Source organism: Dipteris shenzhenensis, chromosome 21 (genome assembly GCF_047967505.1).
Source record: "Dipteris shenzhenensis isolate YYH24624 ecotype China chromosome 21, Dip_SZ_1.0, whole genome shotgun sequence".
NCBI classification, from domain to species: Eukaryota; Viridiplantae; Streptophyta; class Polypodiopsida; order Gleicheniales; family Dipteridaceae; genus Dipteris; species Dipteris shenzhenensis.
In genome coordinates this window covers 43,105,102-43,118,704 of record NC_141616.1, presented here as the reverse complement: position 1 = coordinate 43,118,704, position 13,603 = coordinate 43,105,102, and the positions used below count along the sequence as shown (strand labels likewise).

The following is a 13,603-nucleotide window of genomic DNA, read 5'->3' as shown; positions in this document are numbered from 1 at the left end:
TCCTCTAACGCCTATTGGATGGACATGATTGTGGTACCTATGGATCGCAGAGATTTTGGTTGGCACATGGCTGAGGAAGGCAGTACCACATAGTGGATCTGGCAATTCTAACTAGGCTGGAGATTAGGATGCTAGGGGATCAGATGGTTCAAGTCAAGGTATTTTGTTAGAGTCAAGGGATGTCCAAGGAGACATGAGACAACTGCTTCTCTTTCAATAGAATTTAGAGCCACATAATCATATACATGAGAATTTAGAGAGACATGAGACAACTGCTTCTCTTTCAATAAAATTTAGAGCGACATAATCAGCCTACGAGCCAGTCAGACTCATGTGGTACGTGGATGATAGCGAGAGGATAGTGCTGCAGCAAACCTATTACTGAACATTGGTCTATTTTGGTTTGCAATTATCATGTCAGGTGTGATGCCAAAATGAGGTTGCCTCACTTATAATTATAGATGCCTTTGATAGTCCTTTTCTTTGTCCTTAACAATGCAGCTATCATCTTCAAAAATGACAGCAAAGCAGGAGGACACCAAGAGTAGATTCTTCTTAATCCCTGGCACACTGGAAGGCATAAATCAGTCCCACCAACTGATAGCAACAAATTCCTCCAAACTCCTTTCAAACTCACCGGAATGGGTATTTCTCCAAGTCAAGGGCATAGGTATATCCCCTAAAAGGAAAATCAAATGTCTTTCAATGCATCGGGCAATTTGTTGCTATGGCTGAGAATGAGTCTGGGTGCAAAGTGCAAACTTTGAGAAAAGACAAAGGGGGAGATTATATGTCAGATGCCTTAAAGGATTGTTGAAGGAAAGAGGGAAAGAGGGATTATGCATCACCCATATACACCGCAACAAAATGGCATTGTAAGAGGAAGAATAGGTCTTTGATGGAGATGACCAGATCCATGTCAAAGGAAAGAAGTTGCCATACAAATTTTGGACAATTAGCAAAAATGTGTTCAGCACAATTTTGAATAGATGCCCCACCAAGGCCTTGACAACTGTGACTTCCTTTGAGGCTTGGTATAACAGAAAACCCAAGGTGGACTACCTCAAGGTGTTTGGCTATGTAGCCTATGCACATATGCCTACTCAGTTGAGAAGCAAGCTGGATGATAAGGCAATTAAATGCATTTTGTTGGCTACAGCAGCAATAGCAAGGTTACCATGTCTACAATACTCATACAAGAAGGATTTTGTCATAGAGATGTGAGTTTTGCAGAAAACTCAGATCAGTGAGTTTGATATACAGCTGCATAAGCAGTCTTTCCCAATGGGGACTTGCAAGAAGAAGTGTATGTGAGTTAGGCGGTTGGCTTTCAAATGCCTGGTCAGGAACATAAAGTATGCAGACTCCATAAGGCCCTTTATGGGCTGAAACAAGACCCACGGGCTTCGTATGAGAAAATTCATACATTTTTTACTACTCAAGGTCTACATAATATACCTAGATGAGTCAAGGAACATGCCCAAACTCATCCTCTAAAAACACAACATAGTGCAGTTTCAATCTCATGATAGTCACAAGGTTGAAAACCATAAACTCCATCATGCATAGCAAGGACTAGCTACTATAACATGCCCACTGACGTCATCAGCGCCCAACAGTGGGTGTAGACCATAGTATAAACATATGCTCTAGCCTCTCACACATACAAATCCACACACCCACACATACTTGAGCATCCATTTATACGAAGTCTTCGTACTAAGTTTATGTCAGCCCTCTGGAGGTGAAGGGCAAACTCAGCCATGACGAAGGCTAGCACTAAAGGAGAAGGCTAATCACAAGGTAGTCCAAAATCTCTTCATTCAAGCTACAACTGCTTGTTAAGACTAAACGATTTCATTTTAGTCTCTCCCAAATGAGCATCTAAATCAAGCTGATAGAGCAACGCACCACTTAAGATAGAAAGAATTAGCTTAAAACCAGCAAGCCACAACATGGACGAAAACTTCTGAAGGTGAAATTTGCATGTCAGCTAATACGGCAGAAGTATATACCTAGATGAGTCCAGGATCATGCCCAAACTCATCCTCTAAAAACACAACATAGTGGAGTTTCAATCTCATAATAGTCACTCATAAGGCTGAAAACCACGAACTCCATCATGCATAGCAAGGACTAGCTACTATGACATCCCCACTAACGTCATCAGCGCCTAGCAGTGGGTGTAGACCATAGTATAAACATATGCTCTCACACATACAAATCCACACACCCACACATACTTGAGCATCCATTTATACAAAGTCTTCATACTGAGTTTTTGTCGTCACTCCGAGGTGAAGGGCAAACTTAGCCATAACGAAGGCTAGCACTAAAGGAGTAGGCTAATCAAAGGTAGTCCAAAATCTCTTCATTCAAGCTACAACTGCTTGTAATGATTTCATTTTAGTCTCTCCCAGACGAGCATCTAAATCTAGCTGATAGGGGGCAACGCACCAATTAAGATAGAAAGAATTAGCGTAAAACCAGCAACTAATAGTCCAACTAAGCATAAGAAGGATGAAAAGGATACATTCATTATCATCCTCTATTAGCTCACAAGCACAAATGAAGAGAAAATTAGAATAATCTTCAAGTTTCATTTGACATGTCTAATCTGGGGCTTTAAGACTATTATTTGGGTATTCATTTTATGCAAGGGCTCAAACAGTCAAAATATACATTCAGAGACTGTTACAAAGGTTCGATTTTCAGGAGTGCAAGCCTATTTCAACTCCCATGGAGCCCGCATTGATGCTGTCCATGCATGATGCAGGTGCCTGGTGAGCCTCTTGATGCTGTTATATACAATCACGCCGTTGGAGGTCTTATTTATCTCTGCGACCCATCCAGATATTCAGTTCAGTCTATCCCAGTTGAGCAGGATATGCACAGCCCAAAGACACAGCAATGTGCTGTTATCATGTTTTCAAATATCTGCAAGGTACTCTATCTCTTGGTCTGTTCTATGCCCGTGGGTGACTCTGGCTTGCATGCTTTCAGTGATCCAAAATGGGCTGGGGGTTATGATACCATACATCCCCCCAGTGGAAATTGTTTCTTCATTAACAATTCATGCATTTCTTGGTTGAGCAAGAACCAATCCACTGTGGCAACATCATCTTGTGAAGCTGAGCACATGGCAGCCTTCACAACTACACTTGAATGTGTATGCACCAAGATATTAATGGCAGATGTTTATGGTGGTTTGCAGCCATCTACTCCCATACTCACTAACAATCAGAGTGTGATTGTTGTATTTCATGCATGCACGTAACACATTGAGATCCGGTGAGGAGAATGAGACAATATATAAAATAGTTTTGCCAATATCAATGATCAGATCAACCCTTGCCAAACTATCTACTTCAATATCCAAACCAATGTGGAGATCTACAAATACATTCAACTCACTACTAGGTGTGTCTTTGCAAGGAGATGTTGGTAATATTATTTAAAGACTCCCCTTTCGTGGTTGGGTGACTTCTAACTCACCTAGGGTATACCTAGGGATTTAGGGTTTTGTCTTGTGGACAACTTTGTTAAACATGGTGTGTGTGTGTGTGAGAGAGAGAGAGAGAGAGAGAGAGGCTAGGGAGTGAAGAAGTGAAACTCAAATGAAGACATAATGAAGGCTTTCATTCATTCATCAAGTATGACATGACAAGTGAAGTACAAGCCTTTATATAGGCTACACACTCACACACTTGCACCAAGTGCATATGGGATAAGTCCCATAGTGACACGTGGCACTCACACGTGACTCAACAATCACTAGTACTAGATCTCCTAGTACTACACACCAACACATCACATCAACACACTCTTTGGCTATGATATCTCCAACACCCCCCTTCAGAGCAAAGAGTGTGAGACCCAGCACGCAAAGAGTAGACCGATCCCCCCTCCACCGCAATACTGCAAAGAGCAAGTCCAACTATCCAACACCTCCCGTGTGATAGCGACTTCTCAGTCAGCTTGCGACCGACCATCACTCGTCACCCCCCCTTACTCTGAACTGGGTGGCCAATACCATCAAACGAAAGTAAAAAACAATACAATCATTTATGGGGGACAACCCAAGGCAGAGTACCTCTTATTGACTCCAAATACATTCACTTTAAAGGGACAACTCCAGGCTGAGAACCTTTATTTGACTCAATACAAACACGGGCCTAGAAAGCCCAACCCTGGTCAAAAGGATCCTCATCATCAAGAGAGAGGCCGTGAACCTCTGCTGTACCTACATGTATCTCCTCCGGGGGCTCTTCAGGTTCAGCTTGTTCTTCAGCCAAGAGATTGGCATGAGTTTCATCAATAAGGAGGGCTGTCTTTCCATCAATGGAGGTCTCTTGAGCACTGAAAACAGCAACCTGATAGGGTATAGATATGTCTTCAAATGTACCAAGAGAAGATAAAACCAGGAAAGCCCTAATTTCTGAAATGTAGGGTTTGCAAAAATTAGGGTTTTCTGCTGTAGGTCAAGAAAGCTAGTATATGCCATGAAAGAACAGCGCAGGACAGCTCCAAATGTCTTCAAAACAGGTTGTATTCCAAAGCAACTTTGGAGCAACTGAACTGAAACCCTAAAATCTGTCATTCTTCGAAATTTGAACAATCGAACTTATGAAGTGCTCCTGTAGATAATTGCAGCAGCTGGTCGAAGGCCTGAAGAACTCCAAAATGCACACGCAGGTCCGAAATGTGCAAGGCAGTCGCTGTGGGTGCTCCAAATGCGAAGGCAGGTCTCAAAACTGGCAAGGCGGCTCAGCAAGGCAGCTCCGAGGATGTAGATATGCTGGAAGCCTCAGAACAGCTCCAAAAATGGGTCTGTTGAACGCGGTTCTGCAGCAGCAGCTCAGAAACCCTAATTTCGGCGATGAAATACTCCACGTCTTGAAGGAAGTGCCGACCAGCAAGCAATAGGCGTCTAGCTAATGGCTGCAAGAGGAGGCAGAATAGAGGCAGAAATAAGGCGGCTGCAAGGAGGAAGCTGAGCAGACTTAAGGTTAGGTTAGGGCAGGGAGATGATGACATGGCAGGGCGCCTAGGGCAGGATTGGCCTGCTCTGATACCATGTTAGTAACATGGTGGGAGAGAGAGAGAGAGAGAGAGAGAGAGAGAGAGAGGCTAGAGAGTGAAGACGTGATAGTCAAATGAAGACATAATGAAGGCTTTCATTCATTCATCAAGTATGACATGACAAGTGAAGTACAAGCCTTTATATAGACCTACACACTCACACAAAGAGCATATGCGGTAAGTCCCATAGTGACACGTGGCACTCACACATGACTCAACAATCACTAGTCCTAGATCTCACATCACATCAACACACTCTTTGGCTATGATAGCTCCAACATACTTTGTTCTCCATTCTTGCAACTTCAATTCAAAATTGCTCCACCTTTTTCCTCTCGCCTCCGGGGAGGCATTCCCAAAGGAGGCTACGCAAAGAACCAAGGTTCTCTGGAGTTGGTTCCTTCCGAGAAAATGCGAAAAAGATGTCCACAACATCATTCTCCAAAGCCGGGTATTACCTTGATTTTATTGATGATGTGGGTCTATTGCATTTCAAAGGAGTCTCGAGCCTCCATCAAGTTCAAGGAATGGAAGACCAATGTTGAGAGAGTCCGGACAGAAAGTAAAAACCTTTCCACTCAGCAAAGGGGGAGAGTTCACTTTGGAGGCTTCCAACGCCTACTGCAAGAAAGAGGGACAAACAAACAGTTGATAATCCACACATACCTCCACAAAATGGCGTAGCACAGAGAAAGAATTGAGTAATCACAGAGATGAGCTATGTTACTGAGGGAAAGAAGCTTAGACAAAGACCAAGGTGGATGAAGGGAAAACTCTATACAAGGCAAACTATGATAAGAAACCAACCATTTCTCATTTTGAAGATTTTTCATTCTGATGCTTCTGTACATGCACAAAGCAATAGAGCATCCCAGGAGCAAGAAGTTTGGCAGTAAAGCAAGGAGTCAAAATCTTATCGGCTATGCAAAGAAGTTGGTGGTGGACAGAGATGCTTTCCAAAAGAGAGTCTAAGACACAAGCAATTGACCAGAAGCTCTAGTTGTTCCCCAAAGACCAAGGCTTGCTATTACACAAGAAAAGGAGACAAAATATCTAAAGATTGAACATTCAAAGTTCAAGTCTAAGGCACCTAAGCCAATAAGACAAACCCTGGCAAAGGGAAAACTACCAAGATGGTACTTGAAGACCCTAGAGGATTCAAGAGTCACGAACATTCTAAAGAGCAATTCGGAGGTAAGGAGGCTCAAAGGAAAGTGCCAACCGTGAACTATGCTCTAATGGTTCAAATCCAGAAGAGTCGTAGAACCAAGGACGATTGAAGACGCAAACGAAATTCCAAAGTGGCGGGCTGCCATGGACACAAAAATAGAGGCCATTTAGCATAATCATACTTCGGAACTACTATAGGCCCCAGAAGAGGAAGATCATAAGAACCAAATGGGTTTACCATGCCAAATACAAATCCGATGATACTTGAATAAGTACAATGCAAGACTTCTTGTCAAAGGCTATGCACATGCAGAGGGAGTCTACAGCCAGGATGACTACCATACCCATGGTCATAGATTTAGCGTGGGTGAGCAGGCCCTAGAGCATGATACTAGAGCATAGATGACTACTTCTCTAAGATAGGCATATCTCGTGGTCCATTTGGTGCTAAACATCCCACACCGGGAGCAAGCTCAAACAATTCTGTGTAGAGATCAAGACACACGGCGCTCAATGTTAGGCTACTACTTCAAGCTTGCATCAGGTCCCATATCATGGCTTAGCAAGAAGCAACGAACACTTGCATCTCTTCCACGGAAGTAGAATACGGAGCCCCTTGTTTGGCAGCATGCGAGTCTGTTTGGCTCGGATGGATGAATACTGGAGGACATGGGAGTTCTTCAAAAGGAAGTGACAGTGATCATATGCAACAATAGGACTTGCATAGCGATTTTAAAGAAACAAGTATTGCATGCTCGTACAAAGTATCAAGTCAATGCCACTTCACTCAAGAGTTGATTTCACAGCAAAATGGAGAGCTATCACGGTGCCGGGTTTCGGTTTTTGAGTCTCAGACCTCAGCTCACACTTGAGCTTGTATTTGAGTTTTGAGTTTCTTTGTTTAAGCTTTTGAGCTTTTGACATAGCATAGCATAGCACTAAGCAAAAGGGCCTTAGCGTAGCCTTTGCTTTTGCTTTTGATTCAGCCCCATGAGGCTTGTATGAGCTATCCTTTTTTTCTAGTGTACTTTGTCCCATAGATCTGTGAGGTATCTCGAGGACGTTAATCTCTCTCTCTCTCTCTCTCTCTCTCTCTCTCTCTCTCTCTCTCTCATACACACACGCACATTTTTTTGGGTGAAATCCATTGAACAATTATATTACAAGTAACAGTCCCAAAAGTGGGGACCTCCAATTACAAGCATCAGAAGATATCATAATATGACTAATGTCTCTTCTTCCTTTAAAATTAAGTAGCTTACACTACCTAATTCTGAAGAGGATGATCCAAAGCAAACATTTTTTTTTAACGCATAGAAAAATGACGTCCTTAAAAACCAGATCAATCTAAAACTTCAAAATCTTGCGTTAATTCAGATTAAGTCACATTGTTGATACTTTCCTAAAGTACTAAGAGAATTGATTAACTAACCTACCCTAACTTCACCTAACACAACCTTAACCCTAACCTAATCTAACCCTATTGTTAGTCCAACAATAACTCTAAGTGCTGCTCCTAGCCATCGTCATCCAACAGCCCCTGGCATCGCCATCACCATCCGGCAGCAAGGCAACTCCCTCCCGCCACAGCTCAAGCCAACTCCATGTTGTGATCACTCGAATGACAGTGTTCTCTCTCTCGCTCATTGCCTCCCACCGTTGCCATTCGCGCCGCCGTTACTGGGTACGTGGCAAAGCTACTAATGATTTGCCCATGCTATCTTTACCGCCCGCAAATGACTAGACCCCTTCATAGAAATCCCGTCACGATACAGGCAAATCCTTACTAATGTTCGCCTTCAATCCCTTGGCTCGTACAAACTCAGGAACCCAAACATTGCGTGGCATTCCAAATGTGATTCACTAGCGTCAAACCTGCCAAGTAGGAAATCACATGCAGAACAAGAGACTTAGCATGAGGGTGCAAGAAAAGATTGCAGCGCAGTAGTTAGGACAGATCCCGCAACATTCTATTGTGTCTTGGCAATAGGGCTCAGAAAATATTCGATCACACAATATATTGCAATGCAAAAGAAGCAGAGCACGAAAGGAACAAGGCATACCACAAAATATGGCGATGAAGGGACGGGTGGAGGCAAAGAGACACCGAGCTACCAATAAGTAGGCAAAAAGACCAGCGAGGAGAGGAAGCCGAAGCACGAAGAGAAAAAGCATGGAGAGCAGAGGTCAAAGAGGGGGGGGAGCACGGGGAGTGGAGGGAGGAGGCACAAGGGTTCGGCAAGGGGGTTGAGGAAGGGAGGGCTGCCCCCAGGGGGCTTCAGGAGGGAGAGGAGCGATTGCCACCACCAGGGTGAGAGAGGAGGGCTACGAGAGGTTTGTGGAGGAGACAACAGAGAGGGAAGGGGGAGGGGAAGAGGCCAAAAGGGGAGAGGTTGTCGGTGGGGGAGAGGAGGAAGGAGAGCCAGGGAGAGGAGGCGAGAGGGAATGCAGATAGCGAGGGGGGAGGGTAGAAATCAGGGGGACCGTAAATTTTGCCCCCAACATAGATTAATTTGGCCTTAATCATTTGGGCCCCCTTATAAGTTAGCCTAATCAATTGATTTTTATGAGAGAGAGAGAGAGGGAGCTAATTAATATGAATTTCCTATTTTTGAATGTCAGTAGGGACATACTGACAAGATTGAAGAGAGTAGGATAATGTAAATCCTGTGCATGTGGGCAATCATAGAATGATTGCTGCAGAGATGTGACACAACTGATGTTTAGCATCACCAAAGATCCGATGGTTGTGGTCCTTCCACATGGTCCATAGAGCCAATAAGGAACCCAGTAAAAAAGGAGATCAAAACTCTGCCTGACCAGATGAAAACCAACTGAAGCCATTGTTGTAACAGATGTAAGAAATCCCAATACTCTGAGCAATGCCAGAAGAGCTGAGGCATAGACCCCGTCAGGGACAGACATCGTTTACAAGTGGCAGGTGCAATATGACGACGAGCACTCTCTCTCTCTCTCTCTCTCTCTCTCTCTCTCTCTCTCACACACACACACATAGAGAGAGAGAGAGAGAGATCATTTGAACTTCCAAGACTTCTATAAAGCTGGGAGAGATTGTAGCCAGTCAAGATCTGTGAGGCATTCAGCCTTGTTCATGTTCAAAGAATGCATGGACTCATACTTATATTTTACCGCCCCAAGAACGTTACTTCACCTAAAACATTAGGATATTGGACAGTGTGGTAGAACATTGCATGGAGAGCATCCACTCAGTCCTTATCCTTACTCTCCGAAAAGTTCACAGAATCCCAACATAAAATATGGAATCAACAGTTATTCCAGGTAGAAATGGACAAAAGAAGAGATCATACAAAAACAATGTGGTATGACCCACCTTCTGCTTCTGTGTACCTGAAGAAGTCTTGCACAGAAAAGAGCTTCTTTTTATCTGGAAAATCTTGAGATGTCTTCCCTATCTGTGGAACAAACTCCATGAGCTCAGTCAATGAGACTGTAGGAAACGTGGACCGCAGCCTTTCAATATTTGGCATTGGCATTCTGAAAAGTCCTGCTGTTGTTTGAGAACTTTCATCCCGTTCATGTGACTCACTGCTCTGATTAAGACTTTCAGACCTTTCTGTATTAGGAGATGCAACAACAGCATTTAGCTCCCCTCCAACTCGCGCAAACCCTAAGGCTGCTGACTTAAAGCATTTTGTTTGCTTTCTTTTGTTCTCAAGATCCTGCTCGTGGAATGGACTGCTTAAATGAGAATCCTGTACTGGTGCAGTGATGCAAAAATGTTCATTGAAAGAACTAATCATTTTCTGCTTTGAATCATCCATGTTACAACTGGGGTTATCATTCCAAGTTACCAGCTGGGCAGCATGCTTAGACAAATCAGAGCTTACAAGAAGACAATGCTCGATAATAAGCTGAAAAAGGGAAGCCATTGATGGTTTCGGTACTTCAAACGATTCTTCATTGTTTACAAAGCACATGGGCTTAGAATCCTTCACAGCAATGCAATCTGGTTTGGAAACTACATAGCAAATGGGGAAAATATTTGACAAGCCCTGCAGCGAAAGACCAGGTACATGCTTTTGTGATCCCACTGGCAAAGGAAGCTCCTGAAGACCCTTGTTGTCAGTACATTCAATGAAAGAATGGATAAAACCATTTCCTCGCTTTACAAATTGATTAAGACTTATACTGGGCATGCCTCCGAGAAAAGCAGCTATAAACTGATTGTGTGAAAAGCAACATTGAGTGCCATCACCATCACGTTTTATTTTCCTGCAGTTACCACACTCAGACAAAGGTTGGCATGGTTGATTGTCTCTCTGCAAAGCTGCTCTGTCGTCATCCAAAGGACCTTGGAAAGAGCGATTCAAAAACTGCCTCTGTGAAGCAGACACCGTTGGGGGCTCTGTTGACCGATCTTTTCCTGCATCGTAACATACGGCATTTTCCTCTTTTGGACCAACTGTTGCCTGGAGAGGATCTACCATTCTAACATCTGGATTGCATTCAGTCCAGATCCTCCCAAACGAAGAGAAAGAAACCACTGGAATTATTAAATTTTTAGCTGAGTGCAGTGATGAAAGCAAAATCCCTACAGGTGACTCCTTTGGACAAGAGCCAGTCCCATCTGCTTCTGAAGGAAGGCCTTGTATTATAACACCCATGATATAGGAAGTAAACTCTTGTTCTTATTACATTATGGCATGACCGTATTAAAAATCATCTTTGAAGAAAGGCGTGATCTATTATACAGCTGCTACAGGCAACACAGCATTTCTCAGCAAACCATTACAAGTCATAAGCCAAATCTCCATATTGACCTCTGTCAATGGCCAGGCACGAGAAACCCTCACAGATAAGTTGATATACTCTTTACTGAGCTTTTATTCGCTGTGACTTCCACAAACCCTCTTCCTGTAGTTGTCCGGTTTCTCCATGGGGTCCTTTCCTGTTTGTAGAATCCTAGCCCGCATTGCCTTTCTTATTGCCATTTCTGTACCACAATCAGCCTCCATGTAACAATGCACATCGGCACTGTGGTTCAGAGATTGCAACACAACAAAGCCATCATTTTTCATAGCATCCTACCCTGACTAAGCATGATCATCCATCCTCCATATAACAAGAGATAAGGCGATCGAACACATAGCAATCATGTGCGACTGCGCACAGAATTCAACCGCTTGCCTCTAAATTAGACCGAAATCCTACTTGCGAGTGAGAAAGTAAGAAACAAGGAATGCTCCAGAGCGATCCACGTCCAGCGTGTATTTATTGCACACCTACAGAGAGGAAGAGAGCGAGAGAGAGAGACCTGCCAAGCTTGGTGAAATAACGTCGCTTTGACTAATCGCAACCGAGAAGGACGCTACGCTGGGATGAGGCCAGAAGAAAAGGTCAGGCTGACAGAAGATACTGCGACTAAGAAAAGCAAGGCAAAGGAGAGGAGCAAATACCTGAAGGCACGAGGGGAAGGGAGCGATGGCCGGCCTGAAGCAAAGATACGGCACGGGAGATGAAATTTGCAAAGGAAGGAGGGACGACGTGGAATGGAGTACAAAAGGAGCATTCGGATAAGCTCCAAGGTTAAATTTTCTTTCCTGGCCCTGCCTTTCTAGTAGGACTGTCCCAGTCAAACTTAGCTCCTTGACTTCAACTCTACGTAGATCACTCTTTCGCCCTCAATCTGTTCTATTTCACACCTCGGTTGTGTAGCCCAACTCTATCTCGGCTTCGTACCCTAATGTATAGGGTGAGTACACCCACTAGAGAGTGCCCCAAACAATGTCCTTGCCGATCTTCAATGAGCAGGGGGTTTACACAATGCCCACTCAAGAATCTTTATAAAATGGTTGCATTTAATAGGGTCATCCTCTTCTTGAAATTGATTGGTCGTGCGATCAAGCATGGGTAGCCAAGGTTGCCTGCTCAAGAAATCTCTTATGATGGGCAGGAGGTGGCGGCGGCTGATTGAACTTTTGGAAGCACCCAAAATTTTGATGTATGTAAAGGGATTGCACCCATCCACCCCAATGGAACATCCTGATTGGCTCTACCCATTAATGATGGGTAGGCAGTCCTTGGTTTTTTTAGGACCTTGATCTTGTCACGAGAGCACGAGACCTCTCCAAGGCTAGAGAATCCACACCCATTCAAATTCTATCATAAAGGTGTACTAATTGAGCACATGTGAAAAGGTGTGCATGTGTCTCCAAGTATTAATGCTAAGGTGTATGTGTGTTTAGGTTAGGCAGGCACGCGATTCTTCACAATTTCTTACATGCACCACTGTAATGTGGAAGTATGCTTCTGAGTTGTGTGTGTGCGTGTATGCGTAATGATACTATTTGGGAAATTTTCCAATGAGTTCATGATTCTTGACCACCGTCATGCTTATGATGTCGACACAATTTCCTGGAAAAAAAAATCATCCTTAAGGATTACTAAAAAGGGATGTTAGATCCTTGCAGCACCATAAAAGTTTAGTCCGATTGGGAGTGTTAGAGAAATTCTTCAAGTTCAATTCTCCCCGTGATGTAGACCTTAAGGGAAGGTATGGGGCAAACAAGCTCAATACCATGCATTTGTTACTCAAAAAGATTGTACATAAATAAGGGGAGGATGCCAAATGGCACTCCTTTATACAAGGGATGTAAATATAGGATGATGGATTTCTATAATACCCATATTCTTTCTTATAGCAAAGAACTAACGTGTATATATGTAAATATTGTCTTATCCTTTTCTGACCCTGCTAGCGTCTCAGAGGGCTTGGCAAGTTTCAACACCAATTTGGTATTTTGGGGGAAAGTCAAGGGATTAGTGTTAAGGGTTATGGGTAATTATAATTATAATTAGGGATAGTTATAATTAATTGTATTTCAGGGGAAATTCAATGGATTAGTGTTAAAGGTTAGGGTTGATTTAAAATTATGATTAGGGTTTGTTATGTGATAAGTAGGTCCTCTACCCTAATGTGGCCTCCTCTCTATGATGTTCTATATTTGCTTCATTTGGTGGCCGTACATGCTTCATACTTCTAGTGTGGTGTCTCTCCCTACTTGTTCTCCCTACTTATTGCATATCAACGCTTTTGAAATGACTTGGTGATGGAGCCCTTTCATATGATGGCCATTGCATGGGTGCACGTATGAATTTGGTTGCTTGATTCCCATGCAAACCACTTTTTAGTTGGTAGGTTTTGCACAAGATTTGTACATGGGATTTGTAAGTGGTTGGCCTATGTGAAGTGAAGGTTGCATGCAACCATGATCTTGGGAGTGTGCTTTTGAATCTTCACTGTAGTCTTCATGGCGATGGTGAAGTGCAAATTCAATGGCAATTTGCACCACTGATTATGGTGAGATTG

General features: G+C 43.4%; 1 protein-coding gene across 5 annotated transcripts in view; it reads right to left on the bottom strand.

Moving 5' to 3' along the window:
- Positions 1-11,922, bottom strand: part of LOC147888887 (calcium-dependent mitochondrial ATP-magnesium/phosphate carrier protein 3-like) — a 49,854-nt gene extending 37,932 nt beyond the window's left edge. The window contains exons 1-3 of one of the 5 annotated variants that reach the window (XM_087392276.1): positions 11,691-11,922; positions 11,549-11,607; positions 9,605-11,268 (exon numbers count right to left, since the gene is read on the bottom strand). In XM_087392276.1, coding sequence (XP_087248402.1) covers positions 9,605-10,898 — 1,294 coding nt within the window. In that variant the 5' untranslated portion in view covers positions 10,899-11,268; positions 11,549-11,607; positions 11,691-11,922. Of the gene's footprint in view, positions 1-9,604; positions 11,524-11,548; positions 11,608-11,690 lie in introns of those variants that run through there. The other 4 variants (XM_087392277.1, XM_087392278.1, XM_087392280.1 and 1 more) reach the window with 4 other exon arrangements.
- Positions 11,923-13,603: the final 1,681 nt, after the last annotated feature.